The 24,396-nt window shown below is 28.7% G+C and overlaps 6 protein-coding genes across 6 annotated transcripts; 4 read left to right on the top strand and 2 right to left on the bottom strand.

Annotated features, from left to right (window-relative positions):
• Window positions 1–294: 294 nt before the first annotated feature.
• Window positions 295–2,688, bottom strand: VNE69_09071 (uncharacterized protein; the record flags this gene model as incomplete). Its single annotated transcript, XM_065474589.1, has 3 exons — window positions 295–361; window positions 567–686; window positions 2,432–2,688. The coding sequence occupies 3 exons, from the start codon at window positions 2,686–2,688 to the stop codon at window positions 295–297; spliced, it is 444 nt and encodes a 147-aa protein (XP_065330661.1).
• A 7,913-nt stretch (window positions 2,689–10,601) lies between these two features.
• VNE69_09070 (uncharacterized protein) lies at window positions 10,602–10,901 on the top strand (the record flags this gene model as incomplete). The annotated part of the gene is made up of 1 exon (XM_065474588.1): window positions 10,602–10,901. One exon carries the CDS (start codon window positions 10,602–10,604, stop codon window positions 10,899–10,901), a length of 300 nt encoding a protein of 99 aa, XP_065330660.1.
• Window positions 10,902–12,708: 1,807 nt separating this feature from the next.
• Window positions 12,709–14,084, top strand: VNE69_09069 (spore wall and anchoring disk complex protein 2; the record flags this gene model as incomplete). The annotated part of the gene is made up of 2 exons (XM_065474587.1): window positions 12,709–12,956; window positions 13,034–14,084. 2 exons carry the CDS (start codon window positions 12,709–12,711, stop codon window positions 14,082–14,084), a joined length of 1,299 nt encoding a protein of 432 aa, XP_065330659.1.
• A 1,938-nt stretch (window positions 14,085–16,022) lies between these two features.
• VNE69_09068 (putative SP-containing protein) lies at window positions 16,023–16,889 on the top strand (the record flags this gene model as incomplete). Its single annotated transcript, XM_065474586.1, has 1 exon — window positions 16,023–16,889. The coding sequence occupies one exon, from the start codon at window positions 16,023–16,025 to the stop codon at window positions 16,887–16,889; it is 867 nt and encodes a 288-aa protein (XP_065330658.1).
• Window positions 16,890–18,411: 1,522 nt separating this feature from the next.
• On the top strand, window positions 18,412–19,107 carry VNE69_09067 (uncharacterized protein; the record flags this gene model as incomplete). The annotated part of the gene is made up of 1 exon (XM_065474585.1): window positions 18,412–19,107. One exon carries the CDS (start codon window positions 18,412–18,414, stop codon window positions 19,105–19,107), a length of 696 nt encoding a protein of 231 aa, XP_065330657.1.
• Window positions 19,108–19,325: 218 nt separating this feature from the next.
• Window positions 19,326–20,294, bottom strand: VNE69_09066 (putative SP-containing membrane protein; the record flags this gene model as incomplete). The annotated part of the gene is made up of 1 exon (XM_065474584.1): window positions 19,326–20,294. One exon carries the CDS (start codon window positions 20,292–20,294, stop codon window positions 19,326–19,328), a length of 969 nt encoding a protein of 322 aa, XP_065330656.1.
• Between the last annotated feature and the right edge of the window lie 4,102 nt (window positions 20,295–24,396).

The following is a 24,396-nucleotide window of genomic DNA, read 5'->3' as shown; positions in this document are numbered from 1 at the left end:
TTGTACGCAATAGTCGCCTAAAATGTTGCCAGAAACAACAAATTTACAGTACAAGGGTTTTGAGTACCTTTTTTTGTTGACTAAATATTATGATGGAAATTTCCATCACCATGCAAAGAAGGGTTAACCTTCCGAAATTTGTCAGTTTATTTAGTAGTTTCATTAACGTCTGATGTTTTCTTTCTACTGCGCCTACAGTTCCGTGATGTTCTGGTGAACTGTATTGTCAGTCAATACCGTTCTTTTCGGCCAGGCCTTTGATGTCAGAATTTATAAATTTTGGCCCTTTGTGAATCAAGATTCTTTCGGAATGCCATGTTTCTCGATAATCAATTCTAAATTATTCCCGTTATTGTCGACCCTATTTTATGGTAAATCACGGTTGTCTCGACCCATTTAGAGTAGTGGCCAATAGTAATGAATATAAAGCTGTTTTGGCCAGAAGGGTCGCAGATTCGCCTTATGAGATCTATCGCCCATGTTTGGTTCGGTTTCTGATGTACGACTTTGTTTTTTTGTGTTTGTAATAGGCATCTCGATTTCAAGCACGTTTTACTTTTTTCTACTTGTTCCTTGATGTCATTATGTATTCCTGCTCATTTGTGCCTCTGAAAATCATGAAGCTCATCGTACTGGCGCTAGTACGTCCAACGTCAGATTGTAGGATTTTAAGATCTTCTTTCTGTCTTCACCGCTTGGTCCTATAGCTTCGATGTTATTTATATCTTTCTCTGTCAACGTTCGTCTGCTTAACCCGTCTCTCCGCTGAACCTCTTTTTATGTAGGTTGATTGAAATGCATACTCCTGCAACTTCACCCCATCTCAGCAATCTACTGATCGGGTTCTTGGCTTTCCATCAATAAGTCAGTGCTTTGTGGTCCGTCTTTAGTATAAACTCTATGCCTAGGAAAAAAGTGTTTATAGTTCTCGATATCTTTTAATACGGCCAAGAGCTCTAAGTCTGTAGGAGAGTAATTCTTATGTGCTTTCTCTAAACTTTTGCTGAATGCACTTACTAAGTGATCTTCCCATAATTTCCAATCTGTGAGAGGATTGAGCCCATTTTCTGCTCCGACGCATCCGTAGTCAAAATATACGGTTTCTTGAGATCAATCTTGTATCTTATTGTCTCTTCTGTGAGCAGTCTCTTTAGATGTTCAAATGCCTGTTTCGCTTTTTTACCGAGAGAAATACTCTTAACACTTCGTTTTGACTCTCCTTTAAACAGTTCTTATAAAGGGGTTGCATCGCTTACAAGATGTGATGAACTCTCTACAGTAATTTATGAGCCAAGAAAACGACCGTAGTTGAGGAATATTCGTCGGCTCCGTATATTCCTTTATGCTTTGACCTTTTCTGGGTCTGGTTTGATCGTCTTGTTTTTACTATAAACCCTAGAATTTTAATTTCTTCCTGTTATGGCGAATCCTGCTGCCTTAGGCTTATTCAATACGATTATAAGTGTTCATGGTGTTCTTAATGATAATCAGAATAGATAATAATGTAATCCAAGTATGGTATGACGAATTTTCTGTTTTCTTTCACAAAGATCTTATCATAGTTCCCTGAAAAGTAGCTGAGGCACTACATAGCCTAAACGGCATTCTGTTAAAATCAAAGTCCTCCTTTCAAGCTGAATGCTGTCTTCTCTTGTCTACTTCTTCAAGGGATACTTGATAATATCCTGACGTAGCACCTGATGTCAAGAAGGTAGACGCGTCAGCTAGATCGTCCAGAATTGGTAAATATGTGGGAGGGGTATTTATCTTATACTGTTATCTTGTTGAGCTCTCTGTAATCTAGACTAGGCCTGATCGACCCATCAGGTTTCGTTACTGGAACAACTCTACTGTTACCAGGGCTCTTAAATTTCTTAACCCCCATCTCCAAGTTCTTCTTGATCTATTGTGTGATTTCCTCTTCATTTTTGCAGAGGATCTTCCGCTTTTTTAAAATTGCCTTCGCTACTGTTGTCTCGATTTGATGCTTCCTCTTGTTACAAAGTAAAAGTAAATTTCAGTTTTGAACATGTCGTGGTATTTCTCTTCGATTGAGATGTAATTGACTTTGTTAATCAAGGGAGGCTTCTTTAACAATATCGGCGACTTTAGTGATCAGTTGTTCAAGTAATATGGGGTTCGTCCGTATAGCGTCATCTCCTAAGATTATGTAGTCCGGTGTCCGTTCTGTGACGGTCGGGCTAAAAGTAATTAAAGCGTCTCCTGCCCTATATTTTTATCATTACATCTTTCTGAAATCTCAAGTGGTATCCCTGAGGCTGTTCGTATGATCGTTTAAGATCTAGTCAATCAGATATTTGTCTTTTTGAGGAATCTTGCAGGTATCAAGAGGACATCGGCTCCGGTTTTTTTAATGCTTGATTTAGTTTACGATTTAATTTTACTTTTTTATAGCAGGGGTTAGTGGAACAGCTGTTGATCTTGTAGTTTTCTTTGGTTTAGATATACTTCTCTCTTCGCTGGTACGACCTTCAAAGACCTGTTATCTGGAATCTCGTCCATCTTAGTCTGCTTACTTTTTATATGGAATGCTATCCAAGCAACTTCCTCTGTGCGCCTCAGGAATTCACTCCAATCTTGGCATTGACTAGCAAAATCATAAAGAATTGATTTGAGGGCTAAAGGTGCCTTCTTGATTATTATATGGCCGACTGCTTGGTACTCCATTGTTTGTTGCTTATAAGAGTGTTTCCTTTCCTGTAGATGTCTATGAAAGTCTCTAGTTTACCAAATTTTTGCGTTTTAACAAACTCGTCTAGAGTGACCAAAGTTTTCTGTGAACTGTAAAATCTCGATTTCAGACTTTAGTAACCACTGCCAGATCAAGTTCGGACGATTGTTCAAATGCCATGGCTATCCATGAATAAGTCGTCCCCGTAGACCCGGGCAGATAAGTCTGGCGGTCTGATATTCTGTCAGTTCCATCACCCTCTCCGTGTATGTTCTGTCAGCAAAAATGTATTTATAATCACTTCCATATCTTACTGAAGCAGCCAACAGTTTTTATCGCTGTCTCATGCCTAATGCTTTATTATTTTAAATTGCTTTGGTTGATTATATATAATATTTATAGGCGGATACGACACTATATATTTGCAAATTTTTCTTCAAATACCATGTGATCATATAAAACAGTTTTAAGAAGTAAAAAATTATCGTTTTCTGTAGTATTATTATATAATATATGGATTCTGAAATATACAACTTCATTCATACATAAGTTGTACTTAAGATTGATTTGTTCTCGATTTGAATAGAAATATATTAATATAAATATTTTGAACATTTTTATTTTTTGTTGAATTACTATTCTTTTAAATCTCAAAGAAAATTAACAAATATTAAATTCTCTTAAATTAAAAAAATCATTTCATAGGGTTAAATAGATTTTTTTTTCATGTCTTTCGTAATAGTGATATATTTTATAATGTGGACTATGTTTTGTTAAATATCAATTTACTATACATTTTTTTACTACTTCTTTAACTTCTTTGCCAATGTGGTCAATTTTGTTTATTTTATTTATAAAATTTGTGACTTTGCTTTTAATTTTTTATTTTTGCTTGTAAGCTCGTAAATTCATTTATTAAGATATTTTTAATTAAGAATAAATCCTTATGTTGTAATTATGAATTTTTATGTTTTTTCAGATACTTTACCGTTTCTATTAGAATGTGCTTATATACATGTTATATATTCTTATATTTTTGAAACCCTATTTGAAAAATAATGCATGGGGGCGATACCGAATTGTGAGCTAACAAGTGTTGGCTGAATCAAGAGGCCAGAAGGTTATGAGAAGAGCTTAAGAGGATTGTTTATGGACTAGTATTGTCTGATTATGATATTTAGAATAATGTAAAGAAGGAGATTTTTGATCTTGGAACTGAAGAGTTGAAAGAATTCATGGTTAAGAATATTAAGATTGGAGATTGTGGTATAATGGATCATACCACATGATTGTTAAAAACCAATTAATACTTAAACGCTGATGCTTCTTCGGAACGATCAGTTATGGTCGACTATTATTGGTCAGCCAAATCTTATTTCTTCCTATTGGTTGCCATGTATATAAATAAAGAAATTCCATAAACAAACATGGTACAACATCAGAACGCAAACAAACACTCTTCCTTCTACAAATCAGATAAGCCAAACTCTTTTCATAACAATAAACAATCTATTCACTCTAACTCTTTTAACTCCGGTTTTCACGGCTCCCCAAACCGTAGCATCATTGAATGCTTTCTTGCCACAGGCAAGCTTCCCGGTAAACACGCCAGAGATCATTGGAAAGTTATGGAAACCAAATTAGAGGAATTGGTTAAAGTACAGAAGGAAAAGGAAAGGATGATTGAGGAGGTCACAAAGATGGTGGCAGAGGAGATTATAAATACTAGTAGAGATGAAAGAATATTTGAGAAAAGAAGAAGAATGAGATGTTATAATTGTTCAAGAATAGAACATAAGAGCAATATTTGCTATTATAGATGTAGAAATGTTAAGAATAAAGACGAATGTGAGAAGATTAAAGATGAAGGTAGCAGTAGCTGTGATTAAAGGACGTATAGGAACGCATGGGATGAGAAAAGACAAAAGAAACAAGAATGGAAGACAAGAAATAAAAGATGCTATGATGAGGTAGAAAAGAACGGAGTAACATTAGAAGACATGAGAAAGAGCTTTAGGAACGTTATAGACAACGAGCAAGAGAAAATTAGATTTTGTAAAATTGAAAAATGCAGAATTAGAACCGAAGAAGGTAAGAAAGTTGTAAGGAAAGGTCATCAGGTGCCACAAGCGCATAAAGAAGAGCTGAGAAAATATATTCAGAAGTTAGAGACAAGGAATGTCATAAGAAGATCGACGTCGGAATGGAGAAATCCGAGTAAAGCTTTAATTAAGCCAGATAGAAGTATAAGACTGGTTAGCAATCTCATGGCATTAAATGATTCAGTGGAGAAAAGACCCAAATGAATTTGTGAACATTAATTATATCATAAGGATTCCCAAGGTTCGAAGTTTTTCAGCGTTATAGACCTTAAGGAGGCTTTTTATGGAATTGAAATAGAAGAGCAATATAAGCATAAGACTGCATTTGAGTATGATAAGATAGTATATGAGTAAAATATTATGTTTATGGGGTTTAAAAACTCGTATAGATCACGCAGAGAATTATGAACAAGATTTTTGAAAAACATTTGGGTGGTAAATAGAAGTATACATGGACGATATAGTAACCATGCGAAGACTAGAAAAGGATATGATAAATTTTTTTTTAGAAGCGATGGAATTATTAGCACGGAATGGTATGCACATAAATTCAAAGAAAATTTAGTATTGCCAAAAGGAAGTTTAGTTATTGGGAGTTACAACAAACGGATATGATATGACGCCGTCTAAAATCGAGAAAAATATAGCACTAGAGTTTTAACGTCGCAGAATGTGACTGAAATAAGAAGTTTCTTAGGACTGAGTGGATGTTTTCGACGATTTATTAAGAATTATGCGGAGAAGACATTATATATGACTGAAAGTTTGAAAGGTAAAAGTAAAGTGCTGAATTGGACTGATGACTTAAATAAAGAGTTCGAAAATATGAATGAAACGTTAAGAAGTATGAGTAAGTTGAAAATTGTAAACTATGACAAGGAATTTTTATTAAGAACTGACGCGAGCAATATAAGAATGGGCGCAGTACTCATGCAGAAGAATGATAAAGAAGAGTGGGTGCCAGTACAATGGGCATCGAAGAAATTCACCCCGACGGAAACTTGATATGGTATAAGTGAAAAAGAAATGTATGCTATATATTGGGGACTAAAGATATTTGAGTATGAGTTAAGAGGACGAAAATTTAAAGTAGAAACGGATCACAAAGCATTGACGGAGATAAGAAAAAGGCCTTGTTGTAATAATAATAGAATTAATCGATGGATTGAAAGAACCAAGAGTTTGACTTTGAAATAGATTACAGGAAACCAGAACATATGGTCGTGGCGGATGCTTTGAGTAGCATACACTAGGAGGTTGATCCGAGAAAAGAAATGATTAAAAAAAGAAGTGAGCGCCAAACTGAAGGTAAATGGTTGAAGCACGTCGAGATAATAGACGGTAAAGAATACTTTAAATTTGATTCGGGGAGGAAAGCATTGATTCCTAAAATAGAAGAAAGAGATGAGCTTATAGACGTATCATGAAGAGCATGGACACAGAGGACTAGGAAGCATGTATTATGCCATGAAGTTTGATTATTATTGGCCAGGAATAAAAGAAGATATAGGGAAAATGATAAAAAGGTGCGAGGTTTGTCAAATTTATAATAGGAAAAAGTCTGGAGGATGTGATTTTGTTGCTACAAGCAGGTATCTAGAAAAAGTAGCGTTAGATTTGATTGATTTTAAAGATAAGGGCAAATATGTATTAGTTGCGATAGATTACCATACGAGGATAGCGTGGGGATGTGTATTATACTATAAGAAGAGATCCTCTGTGGCCCAGTTTATTGAATACTTATGTAGAAATGGCAGGAGACCGGAGGAAATAATAACGGATAATGGGAAGGAATTTGATAATGTTGACTTTAAGGATTTGTATAGAAAATTGGATATTACCCATAATAAGGCGAGTGTCGAGTCTCATAGAAGCAATGGTAGAGTTGAAAGAGTTATAGGAACGCTGAGAGAGCTAATATTGAAAATGAGCAAAAAGACGGCGAGTTTTGAAGACATAGTGATGGATAGCTTTAAAATTTATAATAATAAATACCATGAAGGTATTAGAAGTACTTTTAATGAAGCGGTAAAAGACAGTACGAGGAAAGTGATGATATTAAATGGATCGGAAGGAGACTAAAGTAAAAGATTTGTTAGAAGATATAGAGAGCGGTTTATTTAAGGACAACGAGTAAGGATACCTAAGAAAGAAAACATCAAAGGATGTAATTTATATGAAAAGGGAAGGTTTTTAGACGAAGGTATTATAATGGTGGTATGCCCTGGGGACTCGTATGTTGTGAAGCTATCTAATGGGCGATATGTTAAAAAGAGAAATTATGACTTGAAAAATCTGCTTAGGGTCAATGGTGATGTAGGAGACTAACCGTCTTGGAGGGGGGATGTTATATTTCCTATATTTTTGATCCCCAATTATGATAAATAAATACATATAATAAATTACAAATAATTTAAATTTTCTTATAAATTAAGTTACTATAATTCGGATATCCAAAGAAATCTTAAGTCATCTAATTTATAAACTCTGGCAATTGTTTCGTTTATAATTTAGTAGCATACCTACATAGTGTAAAAGCATTTTCCTGTACATTATTACAACATTTTATCGGTACATGGCCGTTTGTAATTTGCTTTTGGATAAATGAACCCGCTTTGAAAATTCAAAAAAGAGAAAATAAAAAAAGAGACTTAACAATTTATATTAAATAATGAAAGAAGACGATTTATCCGTTGATTTTAGGGGATTTGAGGAGCCCAGAAGAATTGTATAAGGTAGTTCATGGTATTCGTCCTGGCTTAATTCATATCTAGATCGAATATTTTTTTAAAAAAATGAGCAAAAACAAGTTAAATATTTAGGATTGTGTCTCAAAATCGTTAGAGTTTACAGCACTGATGAAGTGATTCACGGTCCTGTGCTTCAACCCTTTGTTTGTTTAATTTGGCCTCATATGCTATCCATTGATTAGTGATCATAATAGAAACAGTTTATACATTATCTTGTATTATTTCAAGAAAATTGCAGTACTTCTACTAGTTAAAGAAACGAGCAAGGCGCACACCGTTTCAGCATCAAATGTTTCCAAAATAAACCTTTTATTTTTTTTACATGTTCAAATTCATCTTATCACTAAAAGCTCATCTGCCTAAACAAACATTATTTTTGCCAAATTTGCCATTTTTTAGGGGAGTCCTGAAAATTTTTAGAGCGAATTCATTTCCCAATGGGAGTTACAAACGGTCATGAACCTTTTAAACGAATTTAATACAATTTACAAAACGCAAACTATTAGTTTTTAGTGATTCTTTACCCCCATTTTATTCTCTAGAAAAATGATTGATTTTATTCTCTTATTCGGATTTTTTTCTTATTTTAGTAGAACACAAAAGATGCTAGAATTAGAATTTATAATGCTTTTTGTTGCGTGCTTCATTTCTTAAATTTTTTGATGAGATTTTTTATCTTGGTCTTTAGGATCAAATGTATCGGTACATGACCGTTTGGAACCCGCTTTGGGAAAATGAACCCGCATTGAAAAAATTCAAAAAAGGGAAAAATAAAAAGAAATTATAAAAAAGGAACTTAACGATTTAATTTGAATAAGGAGAGAAGACAATTTTTCCGGTTATTTTCCAGGAATTTGAAAAGGCCAGAGGAACTGTAAAATGTACTCATAGTGTTCTTCTTTGTTTATGTTAAGATCGAATATCTCTTATCGAAATGAGGCAAAACCGACTAAATTATATGGTGTTGTGACTCAGAATCGCTAGAGGTTATAGCATTTATGGAATGATTCTTAGTACTGTGCTCCATCCCTTTGCTTAGCTAATGTGGCATCATATGCTATCATTGATTAGAGATCATAATAGAACAGGTTATACATTTTCTTGTATTACCTCAAGAAAAAAGCAGTATTTCTACTAGTTTTAGAAACGAGCAAGGCGCACGGTGATTCAGCATCAAATGTTTCCAAAATAAATTTACCTTAATATTCCATGTATGAATACATTTCATTACTAAAAACCTCATCTGCCTCAACAAACATTGTTTTTGCCAATTTTGCCATTTTTTTAAAGGGGGGTCCTTTAAAAATTCACTGCGGGTTCATTTTCCCAAAGCGGGTTCCAAACGGTCATGTACCAATGTATCTAATACAATTAAGTCTAATTCAATTGGTTAGTTATAGTCTTTACATAAATACGCTTTCCTCGTTTCTTTAAAAAAAATAATAATCATTTAACTCACTATTTATACCACAAATTTTTTTTTATTTGAAATTGAAATCGCTAGTAGTTCTAATTTTCAAAGCTTCTCATTTGAATTGTTATTGAATTTCATCGTGGTCTGCCTCTAACATATCATTTGGAGGTGTTACAAATGTGTAATTATCGAATTCTAAAAAACTATATATCTTATGTATTCATTAAAGTTCAAATTAATACAATACACAAAATTTTTTATTAAAAACATGTTATGAGTGAAAAAATTATCATTTATTTATTAGAAAAATTAATTGCAAAAAAAAGTTGTAATAATAAAGGGTGGCTTCTTTTAAAATGTTCAACTTCACTATAAGCCTAGTGACATTTTTACATTAATTTTTTTCCTTGCAAGTAAGAGGTAGGGAAAAACCTTGCATAAGAACCAGAGGGATTTGGGTGTGATCCTCATCTAACTGGTACTGAAAGAATCTTACTCACTAAAACTCCCTCTTATCCATTGGACTTTGGCTTTAGGAGATCACTTCCCATTTATGCCTCTAATTGCGTTTAGAGTGACCTCACAGCGGATATACTTAACGGGCATGTTTATCTATAACCCGAGGAGAGACATCATCGTACTGACTCAAAGATCCTTACAATCATTTGTGTTGCACACACGGCTCCTTACACAACCACATCACAAGCCCTGTGTTTTTATTGGGCTGCGTTGACCACCATTCTTCCACTAGATTCAAGCGTGTTACAGAATTTGTAGGATAGGGACCACGAGACCTTCTATTGCCCTACTTCGTCTAGTCTCTTAGTTAGCTCTAGGTTCCCACTTTAGAGTGCCATCCATTGCTCCAATTAGGCCATACTTATTAGATACCTTTATGTATTATTTAGTCACCTCAAAAGAGATACTGTTTTTTCGCCTTGTGGTACGTTTTTACACTAGATGCATGTTCTTTTGTAGCTGGACACACAAGTTTCATTGAATCTACTTAATGAATATCGTGGACATTTTCGACATCCAAGTTTTTCATTCTGCATTCAAAGTAAAAACAATATTGGTGGTACTGTTAAACGAGACCAGTCATTGCTCATTTAAGCATTACCAATAACCAATGGGCTAATCTTTTCATGATTTTTATCCTAATCTTTTGTGTCTTAACAGTACATGTTTGTTCGTACAAAAAATTTTCTAAACCACAAGTCGATAATCAGACAATTAAGATATTTGTAAAGCCCACAAATGTCAATAAAGACGATTTTTTAAACTTGATCAAGTTATTAAACATTTTTAAAAGTCTTGTTGAAACAATAATTTTATTACTAGAAAATAAAGACAAATTAAATTTGAAAAAATTTATATCTTTGATGCAAAAATTATTAAAGAATATAATGATGAAGATGTAGATTATGGAGGTAGATTTCTAAATTAACTCTTGTCTAGAATAGGAATCAATTTTTTTAATAGAATGCCTAATCTAAAGACTGTCTGTGATGATATGATTAAGTCTTCAAAACAGAAAATTTTTTGAAGAAAAAAAAACAAGAAGATGTTTCAATGTGTCAAAATGGTGTAGTGTGTCTTATAATTGCATTTAATGAGAAATATAAAAAAAAACAAATGCCCTTATGTTTGGACTTAAAAATATTCCTAAGAGTATTTTAATATTAGACAATCTTAAAATTGTATCAGAAGATCTGAAAGAGAGAATCAGACATCTTCTACCTAATACAGTGGTAGATTATGAAGAACAAGATAGAAATTATGACCTTGTATTTCTCTTAGATTATATTTTCAGATTTAATCTGAAATATTACAAGCCAATAAGCAACGCAGAAATTATCTTCAAGAGGGAATCTTTAGACATGAAGATAATGACGGAAGGACTGGCGCATTTTAGTAATTGTGAGATAAGAAATGGGGTGTAAAGACAATAAACATTTATATTTAAAATATGGAGACAAGTATAAATTTTGAAAATCAAATTTTTATAAAGAAAATAGCTCTATTTTAAAATTTGATCATTTTCTTTTATCCTCTTATGGAAGCTCACAAAATAGCTTATTGAAAAGATTCTGTTTATGAAAAATCATCAAATATTTTTAGTTAATATTGTAGATCATTGAATCAACAAAATTTCAAATAATGCGCTTCTTGCTTTTCATTGAAAGTTAGGGCAAGCAAAAAATGTTCAATATCTCACGAGAGAATGTAGGAGTTTTTTAAATATGAGTTGAGGGTTCAAACTTTGCATTTTATTGTAAATTGATTAACTCTTACTATATTACATTATTTAAAATTATACTAAATATGATATCTATTCTAGAGAAAACATTTAAAAGAAACAATTTTTTTTATTTTGGAAGAAAAATAAACACAAAAATCTAGCCAAATTTTATTACAAATTGGATTCAAATAATTAATTATTTTCTCAAAATACTATAAACCAACTTCAGAAAACAACATATAAAAGTAATGGTATATAAATTGAAGCCAATAAAATACTTTGAAAAATCATAATATAATATTGAAAGTTGATTGTTAACTTTTGGGTCATTGATTATTAAAACCAGTTTTTCAAACATTCAATTTAATTCCTTTATTGTTAAACTCTGTCTTTTTAGGCGCTGTAAAGTCAGGAAAATACGAAAAACAAGTTTTTTGTGTCAAAAAGCCTCATTGATGTTATAATATTAAAATAATATCTATATGATTGATTTAATCTAAAAAATATACTAATGATTGGATATGTTAACAACATAATTTAACGAAATGCATTTTCAATTTTCTGTTTAGTACTATACTTCACTTGAAAAAATTTAATATCTATTTCAATATTTAAAAATGGAAAAGAGTTTGACTTATAAGTAGACTTAATACATAAACCACTTTGTTAATGTTTTTATTTTGAAAATTAATTCAATAAATCGAGAAAAGTTTTTTATTTGCCATAAATATTCAAACAAAATAAAACTTATGTGCAAACATGTAATATATCATTAATAAACTTAATATTTAAAATAATAAGATGTATTTAGAACATAAAAATAATAGAAACACACTTTTATATTATTTGTAGCTTAATTAATGCTATAGATTATTTTCATCATTATTTCTAAGTGTCTGTAATAAGTTCATTTTATTATTTGAGAAGTATATTTAATCCTAAAATTAAAAAAATTATATAACTTTATTGTATATACACATTATATCCATCATTATTATCATAGATTTATTAGTCTATGTTATAATTCTATCAAAATGAAAAAACATGACTAAATATCATTCTGTACTTTTTTTCTTGTTACTATGAGCGTATTTTGAGTAAATTACTTTTTATTATCATGACAAAAAAAATTCGTGGTTATTTGATTAATTTGCAATAGTCTTATATTATAAAAATTGTATTACAGTTAAAGTAAAATTTGAATAAAAATACCTTATAATTAATGATAAAACTTGGTGATTATTAATTAATCATTTTTGCTAACTTTAAAAATTTTTAGTAAAGTTGAGAAAAGGTCTCTCTGTTAGTGTTCAAAACTAAAAACCAACAAACTCAAACAATTTAACGAACAAACTGTTTATTGTAAACAAATCTGGAAATATGAATTAGCTAAAATTATTTTTTTTTACTTTTTAATTAATTTTTTTTAAAAAATAATTGTGTTCATTAAACAAATAAACAATAGAAAAAAACTATAAATAGAAAATTTTTACTAAGGGTTTAACAAAATGAAGATTGCTCTCTTTATCCTTAGTGTCGTAAGGGCATTCCTCCCTATACTCATAGAAGGAGATGGATGCGACGATCCGTATGAGATATGTAGGAAAAGCTCGGGCATCGGAGTAGTAGCAAATGCGAAGAATGTAGTATTTCTCATGAACATACTGAAAGAAGCAAAGGTCGAGTCTGCATTTGTGTATGGATGGGAGAATAATAAGAAGTTGATGGTTTTAACTTGGAATGGTACATTGTCACCGTACATTAAAAATAGGAATACAAGTAGGTATGCATTCTGTATTGCAGCTTGTCCATGTAAACCAAGGACAGTGCAAGAAAAAATTCAATTGTTGTTCCGTCAGCAGAAATTTGCACGAAACCTGCGCCAATTCATAATACACCGACCATTACACATCAGTCCGAAGTAACACAAAATCAGCATGTTCAGATACCTGCACAATATGTACCGAAGCCATGTTGTCAATCAAATAATGCACCAACACAATGTAACGGATCGATACATGGACCAATTCAACACAATCAATCGCATAAAGCTACTTCTCCGTGTTGTGAAACAAATTTTCCTTCTCCGTGTTGTGAAGTAAACGTTCCTACTTCGTGCTGCGAAGCAAATTATCTACCATCACCATGTTATGAATCAAATTACAATAATTCAAATTGTCATAAGTACGCTTATCCAACACATCAACACGAAAAATACAAATGTTGCGATACAAACATTCTTTCATATCTCAAAGAAAAAGTGCTTTGTGAAAGACCGCGTTCTTATCACTGTAACAAGAGATATGATAACCAAAATATTCCAAGATGTTTCTTACCATGTGAATCTTCAAGTTCAGAAGATTGTCGATACGTCTGTAACGAATCTAGCAGTCAAGAACATGAATATTTGCATGTAAAATGTAAACCAATTGCGAATCAAAAATGTAAATATGAAAAATGTTATGATAATTACGGTTATCCATATGGATTAAGTAAAAGCAACTCATCTGAATCAAAAGTCTATGAGATCTCGTTCATTGATGAAAATTCATTCAAATTAGTAGAAATAGACAAATTGTATTGCAAGATCGAGACTACATATTCTCTTCATGAAGATGATGAATATAGACCAAATAGTATTCCTGAATTGTTATATCATCCATTAAAATTGTATGATATACATTGCGAATTGAATGCGACATATAATCAAAATGTATGTCTGTATATTACAGACTGTAACGAATTACTAGTGATTATCAGCAATAAGATCTATCATGTCATATTAGAACATAGTAAATCCAAGGTTGACTTAGAAAGTGTATCTGAAGAAGAATACGAAGAGCTAGTAGAAAGAGGGTTATACAAAGTATTCTTTAGGGATTAATAAACAATTAGTGTGAAATTTATTGTATATTTTTACGTTTAAAATCGAAGAATTTGTGTAATAATATGTTAATTTCAAAACTTATAGTTGTTTTGCGTTTTATTTATTAAGGAACATTATGAATCACTAAAAATTCTGCGAAAAATTATTCGTCTAAAAACTTTCTTGTGTGTTGTCCTCAAACGAACAAATAAATCTTATGTTAACAATAATCTTACTTTTTGAATTATAATATTTTGGCAATTTTTGATGCTAATTTGTATATTATTTGCAAATAGTATAAAAAAATTAGAAATATAGTATAAATATTTTTTAATCAGATTTTTTATGACCAAAATACATTCAGTATTTTATTCTATTAATAACATTTGTTAATTTGTTGTATTTGGTAGTTTATATGTTTTTGATGTAATTTTTAATTTATCAATGCTTCTCTTAAAAATTTTGAAATCTAGCTAAAACAAATATTTTAGAAAAAAACAAACAAAACTAGAAGATTGCAGGTATATATTTTTTCTCATTATCTAGCTTTGCATTTTATTTTTTATAACTTGTATATGTTTAGTTTATTAAAGAAACTAACATAAAACCTGCTTTTAAATATCTAATTTGATATCATTGTACTATCAATAATATTTATATTTATCGAAATACATTTTTACTCTCTACAAAAAATATTAGAGCTCCTCATACTTAGAAGCACATTTTCTCAAGGCCGATAAGTTTTTCCTTTCAACAATTACAGACTATATTGTGTTTATAACAATAAGAACATAATTTTTATTCTAAAAAAAATATTATTAATAAAAATATAAATTGTAACAGATTTTTATTAAATATTATTTTGCTTTTTAATGAAAATATAAGTTGTAATTTTCTAATAAAAAATTAATCAAACTTTAAGAATTTTGTTCACTATTCTTTTGAGATGGTTTTTGTTCGAAGTGCGATACAAATATGCTTATAATCAAAGATAAATCAAGAATAAATCAAAAAATCCAATAACTATTATATGTGGAACCTTTTGCCGAAACTTTTTTTATAAAAATGATTTTAGAATATTTCGTATGTTATTGCGTGAGATTATATGTTGCTGTTTTATCATAAATTATATTGTGCTTGGCTGAAATAGCCAAATTGATGTCTATATTCAATCCAAAATACATGTATATTTTTTAAAGTCCGCAAAAGAAAGTAGTGGGGAATTACTAAGAAAGTAGATTCAGACGAATACAATTATGTCAAAACAATAGTATCCATAGAATTAATTTACAACATGTTCCCTGTTATTTCTTGTATATACATATTATAGAACAAAAGACAAAAATTAAAATTTATATATAAACAATTAAATACTTTAAGATAAACAATGTCTAATTCATAATATTTTAAAAGGCGTAAAGATTTTATAACTGTTCATGCGATAAATCTTGCAGATTTGCATGTTCATATTTTTACAAAATTTCTGTTTAGAAGAATAGTTTTATACAATAAATAAAAATTTATATAATACATGAGGTATTTTGATTTAAATTAAATATACAAATAATGTCAAAAAATCAAGAATGACTTATTATTAAAAATATGACATTATACAAACAAAACAATAATAAAATGTAAGTATCGGTTTCTATAATACTATAAGAGGAAGATTTTATAATTTTGCTCTACTAATTAGATGCAATTATATATATATTATAAATAATATTAAGTGTTGTCTTTGTAATAAATTACAGACTAATACAAAAATATAATTGTTCACAGATTTAATATATGAGATAAAAGCATTTTTAATTGTAGAAGTCTTAAAACAAAACTATGTAAAATAAAAGTAATTAATTAAAATCATGCAATTTGTATGCATTGATTAATCGTTAATGAAATAATATAAATATATTTAGAAAATCTAAAATTTTGTTGTTTTTATACAACAACCCCATGTTTTCAATTTACGTATTAATTTTAGAAATTAGTTTTATTACTTCGTCAACCTTTTGTTTGAACACTTCTAGTTGTTTATATGCATCTTATATATATGAATCTAATAAACAGACGCCTGACTTGATATTTAATAGAACTACTGAGAATTTCTTAGAATTAGAATGCATAAAACAAAATTTAAATTTGCTAGGACCAGATGAACTCAGTTTACTTTTTAATGTTATAGATGAACATTTAATCGACAAAAATGATAATCTATATTGTCTCATTGTTGAATTAAGCAAATCTTCAGACGTTTATTGCGAGATAAAAAAAATACAAAATGAATTAAGATACCTACCTACCGCTATGAGAGGTAGACTATCTATATGTCCTAAAGATTTTCACATTATTTCTTCAAATAGAAAGAGAATACAATGCAAAAGTAATAACTTGAAATATTCCACAAAAAAATGTACGAAAATTTTAAAAACCGAATTAAATTGCTTAAATTTATCAAGGAACAAATTAGAATTCTATGTATTTGTTTTTGAATTTGTTGAAAGATGCGTTGATCTGATCACAATGAACACATTTAAATGTCAAGTTAAGTTACATTATCAATATTTACTTGATTATTATAGGATATATTCGAACTATATTAAAATGTTAATAAGTGAGGTTTCATTGCCTAAAATCTTAAATTATGCTGGAAAATGTTTAGTCGAAGAATCAAATATAAATTTTATTCTGTTGTGTAAAATTAGAGATGAGTTGATGTCATTAGATAGAATAATATCAAATTTTTATATAAATTTAGATAATTATTTATCGCACATGGAAATAATTTCAAATTTGATAATAGAAAATATTCAAAAAAATTAAATATAATTTACTAATCTAATATAACCTTGTTTTATTAACGTTGCAATTTTCTTTAAAAAATATTATAGTTTGACAAATATTTATACGAATTATAAGAAATTTGCAATAAAATTACATTGTGCCTATAAAAACCAGGTTCATGATTCACAATGAAGATTAATGTAAAAACTTTAATTTTTTTTATAACAACAATCTTCTTTTAACTCTCGCTCCAAATTTTAAAAAAATTTATAGAAGAAACCTTTTTAATTTTAGTATTATTTTCGAAAATTTATTTTTATATTTTGAGATATTCAACACATCGTAAAATTTAAAAACCAAAATAATGTAATTATTAGATATGTAAATACATGCAACAATAAAATTATTACAAATCGATTTCTTTATACAAAAATTACTGAACTTATGCCCTTTTGTTCTTAGATTGATGCGTATAATTAATTACAAAAAAAAATTTTATGTATTTAGAATTTATACGTCCTTTCATAAATCTATAATTATCATTTTTGAAAAAAAATCCCGTATATCGAATAGACTCTATAATGAGAAAAAACACAGTATACAATATTATATACTATATAAAACTTAGAGTTGCTTTAGGATAAATTATAAATTGACTTTAGTCGCCATGGTCGAAGTAAACCAAGTTTCATTATGTATACCTACTTATAAATATGGCTGTAAATTGTCAATATAGGTATTTTTAAGTATTTAAAATGCAATTATATAATAAACGTCTTATAATATATAAGAGCAGAAAAAATTTAAACCATTTGCAAATTCCAAAAATTTGAGCCTTCTATACCATAAAAACCTTAGTTTACATCTAATTATTTTTTATAGGTCAAATTTAATTAGTATAAAAAAAAAAAACATTATCAATCCTAAATACTTTTACTTAATATTAGACTTAAAAACTAGAGCACCTCTTTGTTCAATAAAAGTCCTATCTTTTTTTATTGACGCAAATTAATTAGACTTATGGTAATTTTTCCTGTCAGAACAAAATTTCAAAATTTTATTTGAATATACTTAATTATATTTTTTGTCGAGAGTCCATTGCGTAAATTCCAGAGAAACTCCAAGGACTGTCAGAAGAACTCTAAGCGTATCTTGTGAAAAGTAATTATTAATTAAGATATAATATTATACCCAAATAAGGTATTGAATATTTCCTGTCAAACTCCGATTTTAATTTATATTATAATAAGGTTAAATTGGATGATTATAATCAATTTTATTTTTTCGACGAAGAAACAAAATAAAGCATCAAAATTGACTTTATCCTTTAATTCCTGTTCTAAGCGATAAATTTAAGTTTTAAAAGTTATTTAACAATCTTATCGATGAGCTTTCTAATGTATATTATATTTTCTGAGATTTATTTATAAATTATACTGCATTGTTTAATGTATAATCTCAAAAATTCTATATATTTTTTCATTTAACTTGACTTGACTTAATTTTTTTTAATTAAAACTATCTTAAATTCCTTTAAATTTGTTTGGAATATACCCATAAAATGCGTATGGCTTCTTTGATGTTTTTTCTAACTCTACTAAATGCAAGTAAGAAAAGGTTTCGAGGAACAGTAAAAAAAGATTTAAGTAGGTTAAAAGATGATTTTCATATAATGTTATTCAATCTATGTAACAGAAAGGGTTCAGTTTACGTGGTTGGTAATGAATATTATAGGAAGCGCGATGTCTTTCCAATGGCACTTATAATATATTGGTTACTTCATGATAATATAGAATCTCCAATAATATATAATAAAGGGACGAAAGAAGAAATAATTCAAGATAAGGAATTTTTGTCTCCATTGAGTTTTATAGATTCAATGATGGGACAAGATGAAGAATCTATTATATGTAAGGAACCAAAACATAAATTTGAATATGTGTTAGGAAAAGCTTTCAAAAAATTTTTTCGAAACCTCGTTTGCTACTATTTTCTTATTCATAAATTTGATATAGAAAATGTAGAACCTGTATTGTCTCGTTTTTTAGATCTAAAAATAGATCAAAAAAGGAACAATGCTATTACGAAAATTTTAAATTTCGATGATTATTTCTTAATTTGTGATAATATATGGAATGATGGATATAAAATTAATGCAACTGAACTTTCTACTGTTAATGCTTTCGCCATAAATAGACAGAGTGATTTCTTTCTTCCTTTAAATTCCACCCATAGGAATCCCTTGCTGCATAATTAATGCGATTAAATGATTATTTTATTATGTTTTTTAATTTTTTTTCATGAATAACATCAAATATTTAGTTGAATTCATAAATGTTGTTTTTTAAAAAACGAATTTTTCTAAATTGCTTATTAAGGCAAGAAATTGATATAGAACTATAGTTGCCATGACCTATAGACAATTTTTTTAATTAAATTTATGTATATTCATAAAAACAAAATAATTCAAACTTTTTAATATAAAGTCAATATTAAAGATAAGAATACGATTATCACCCCAATTACTGAAAAAAAAAATATTTTTTTGTTTACTGATTTTCCAAAAAGACTTACAACTATTAAACATAAAAATATAATTAGACAAGCCCCAGATAATCCGATAGTAAAATAATTGACGTTTTTAATAGGCATAAGAATGGCGGCTTGTGCTGTTGGATTATCGGTGCTCGATACTAGATTTTCTGTAGAAATCCCATTTTTTTCAATTCCCAATATTTCTTTTATTTTATTAAAATTAAGTGTACAATTTCCAGGTACAATAAAATTTTTAGACATACAAAATTTTTCATTTTTACATTCATCTCTTAGTTCATATGCATTACAAATAAGATCAGGCGCGTAAGTAAATGATCTACAACTTGCGTTCATAGAGTCATTCAACTCTTTAGTCGTTCTTTCAATGTTAAATCCGAATTTATATAATTTTAATGTACCATTATAAGGTCTTAATGCCTCACGATCACAACTATCAAGGTATGACACGTCAGTATTGACATTTGTAAGATCGAAAATGACGCAAGAAGGATCATATATGATATTTTTAATATGTTCGTCAATACAAACCTGATCACATTGGCAGGCTCTTTTAATCAAATACGCATTACATTTTGGAAATTCTCTGATAGAATTAAAATCTAAAGTTTTATTGTCAGGCCGAGACTTACAGTATACTTCAAATGACAAACGAGTTTGTTGTAACTTTGGAGCAATGAGATCAATATATTTATTTTTTATTTTATGACTGTCATTATTTACTACATTGTTAAAATTAAAAGAGCCTTTAAAAATTTTATTAACGTCTTCCCAAACATCTTCATTACTATTCTCATCTAAATATTCTGAAGATTCTTGACTTTTGTTAACAGAACTTTTTAATTTTATAAAGGGCAATATGTTAATCATAAGTTGATCTTTCGGCTTCATTTATGGGGTTTCTTATTTTTTTTAATTTAAATTAAAAAATTTACCAAAATAAAATATATGAATACGCCATGCTTAGATGGAATTTAAGGCTTTAAATCAAAAAAATACCGTTTCTTACACAATTTTTTTAAAAAAACAAACATTTTTATACGTCGTATATTATGCTGTTATTATTAGAACTGATGGTAAAATATTCTAGAATAATAATTTAAAGCTATTGAATATTTAAATATAGCATAAATATTACATTGTAACAGTATTGTGTTGGCTTGAAAAATATTTTAATCGACACAAATAAAATTTAATTCGAAAAAGCAAATTAAATGTTATAAATCATCTAAATTTTGCTTTTTAAAACTATTGTATTAAAAAAAAGATCATTAAGTTTTGCATTGTAATAATTATAGACCAAAAAACAAACTAGACGTCTTTTTTTAATAAAATAATTTAAAATACGATACATCATATAAATGAGAAAGGACACTATAAAAAAAATCATATACAAAATATTTCCTAAAATTTACCAAACGAATTTTAATAAAAACTAAAGTACAAAAATGCTGATGAAAGATACAATGTAGATTTAAGGTATCATTGTGTTCATTTGGAGTCAGGAAAAAATATATTCCAAATTAATTATATCAACGTATAAAATCTATAATTTTTCTTTAACTAATCTAAACATTTAATAGATAAAATATGATTTCAAAAACTTTGAATTTTTTTAGCAATGTCCTGATAATAACACATGATTGTAGGTCGAAAATTGAAAATATTATATCTGCCGTAAATTTTATCAGACATAAGACATAATAAATATATGGACAAGACAAACATGTGTTCTCTCGCAGAAAATGTTATATAAAAAACGCCTCAAAAACACAATTTAACTCAATCCACAAAATCAAATTTTAATTGCCTCAATTTTGCAAAAATTTTTATTAAGCTATCATAAATTTTCAACAAAGTATTATAAATTTTATAACATTGGAAGTTATATAACTAGAATTATATTTAATCGTCATAAATATAAACTTTGGGCAATTGCAAATTCATGCGTGTATAGAAAATTAAAGTTGTAATATAAATCTTTAATGTCTCGATTCAACACAAATCATTTGAAAGTTATATACATAACAAACGATGCACAGCATTAGGTCTTATAACATATTAGTAAGCGTTTGCTGCAATAATGAAATGTCAAACTTTATTCCGATATGCGCCATTTGTTTAAAAAAAAAATAATTGTAAGCGTCAATTGTTTGGTATAGTTATGAACTTGTGTAGTTTTCAATCATATGCAGATTTGTAACCTATGTAAAATCCCTCTAAAGATTTCAATATATTACTTACTACTTATATGTATGCATAATATATTATGTTATAATTTATATTTGTATGTATGAGTAAAAATTACAATCCAGCTTTGGCGAGTAAACTAAAAGAGCCTAAAACCGAGTATTTATGCTAAAATATTTAGTATCACGCTTGCCTATACTCGCTTATTACAAATGCTAATGTAATGCATAAATGCCTTATTAGTGATGTGCCATTGTTTAGAGACATGTGTGAGGTATTATCATGCTATAGAATTTGCTGTTTGTAATATATCGTCTTCTCTAATTCTAGATAGTAAATGCGAATATAATATCACTTGGAACAGACTAAGGCGATAGAGATATTTAAAAATCATTTTTTGTTAAGCTATTGCTTAATGAACATGACTACTCTTTTTTGTGGTGATTTACATTTACATTGTTATGATGTTGATATTTTACTTAACCGTTGGATGGGCCATGGTATCGAATTTTTCTTGTATTGTTATAAGTCAACTCTTATCCTTAGAAAATATTAAAGTGTATGTTTATTTTTTATATGCTTTAATTCAAGATAAAATAATAAGTATATCACGCCAACAGAAACAATATCTTTTATTCTTTTCTGAATTGTTTAGGACCGTTTTAATCATTTTATTAAATTTTAACTTTTAGTGTTTCTTTTAATGAATTTGCTTTTGTACTTAAAAGTAAAGCAACAGAGAAATTCCTCATGTTTTAACTGCTTTACAATTTGCATAAAACATTTAAAAAAAAATTTTTGAGTAATTTTTTTTTTCTATGATCCGTAACTAAAGCGATTTATGTATGTAATTTTATTTTTTTTGGTATAATATCAAACTTACTAATTACTTTTTACAAGATACACTCACAATTTCTTCTAACGTTTCTTTCTGAAATCAAATTATCGGACACTCGAATACCTCTTCCTGAACAGTAACAAGCCCATTTATGATTTAAGAATTAAGCTTTTTAAAGTTATTTCATTATGAAAGTAGTAGTATTATTATGAGTAGAAAAAAATGTGCAATAGTGTTCCATTATACCAAAGTCAATCCAAGTTACATATTTTTATGATGAGATTAAAGGTTTGATTGTCATTTTATATGTAGTAAAATAAAGAACTTTGGTATAGTATTTGTTAAATCATTCTTACGAAAGTGGCTCTAGTAGAAAAATCGGCTCCCTACAAAAAAATTTACTAAATAACCGAACATTTTTGTAAAAAATAAAACAAAGGCATGAGGAATGTAATATTTTTTTTCTAAATTATTGACAATGTCTCTTACGAATTTTTTTTAAATCTATTACGATTTGACATTGATTTAATCCACTTCTTTTTCTATAATCGTGTTTAAAGTGAACCAGAAATTTTCAAACTAATTTTATGTCACCCTCGCTGTTCACAAATCCTTTGCTTTGACTTTCTATTTCATGCTCAGAACCAAAATTTGCCACGGCTTTGAAGTATGATGGATATTCATCAGTAACAAAAATAGTTCCGGGAGCAAAGTTTTTTTTTAAAACTCTTCTGTTATAGTTTTACGTTTTCTGTTAGGAGTTAAAGAAACAAAAAACCTTGTCCCAACACCTTATAGAACTACTTTAAGTATCCATTATATAATAGGGGAATGTCGTGTAAAAGTACGGAATATCAATCACTAGGACATTAAATAATGGTGTTTTATTGATTTGAAATCTTATATTTTTTCCTTATTTTTTTTCTTGAGGAATTCTCGGTTTAAATTAATAATATATTTTTTTTTAAAATGAATGTTGATTCGCCTATTTTGCAAAAATTAATAACTTTATAGTTCGAGGGGTGAAGGATACTTTAGACCCCCCCCTTTGAAGCGCTTCAATTTTTTTTTCGAACCCCAAAATTGAAGTGCAAAAAAAAAGAGGAGCAAGAAAGGGACAAAAATTTCTTATCACTTATGACATTAAAAATAACAAATAAATATATGCTTTTATACAAAAATTAATTTTAGATTTAGTTATAATAATCATTTGAAGTATTGTGTCTTTTTTCGCCCTTCTTATTTTTTCAATTTTTTTTAATTGTTGGTTTATTATTAAAGTAGATTTTCTTCAAAAATCTACTTTAATAATAAACCAACAATTAAAATTATAAATATTATTTATAAAAGAAAATTTAAATAAATGTTCAACGATCTACACATATTGTTAAATCAAAAAATTTAATTTAAATATGTTAAGTTATAAAGACTTATATAGTTTTATGGTTATAATCTTTTTTTAAATTAAATTTCGTATACAAATATATATTTATTTGGTATTTTTACTGTTTGAAGATGCAAGTAATTTGAGTACTAATGATTGCTTCTCCTTTATTTTGCACTTCGTTTTTGGGGTTCAAAATTATAAAGTGAACACTCTCAGAGGGGAGCGTTTTTGTCCCCAATTCTAAAAAATCAGAAGGGCAAAATTAGCTTATTGGTTTATATTATTGTAAAAACTTGTATTAAAATATAATTGTGTACATAAATATATATTTATTTTGTATTTTTAATGTTTAAAGTGATAAGAAATTTTTGTCCCTTTCTTGCTCCTCTTTTTTTTTGCACTTCAATTTTGGGGTTCGAAAAAAAAATTGAAGCGCTTCAAAGGGGGGGGGTCTAAAGTACCCCACCTCCTAGTTCGAGTAAGAAAAGAAAAAAAAAATATAAACACATCGAAATCAAGTTAAATTCGATGATCCTTAAAAATTTCGAGTTTTTTTAACAACAATTTCTTATGTCTTT

This window comes from Vairimorpha necatrix, chromosome 9 (assembly GCF_036630325.1).
Source record: "Vairimorpha necatrix chromosome 9, complete sequence".
In the NCBI taxonomy this organism is placed as follows: Eukaryota; Fungi; Microsporidia; family Nosematidae; genus Vairimorpha; species Vairimorpha necatrix.
This window is presented reverse-complemented; position numbering and strand designations above follow the sequence as displayed.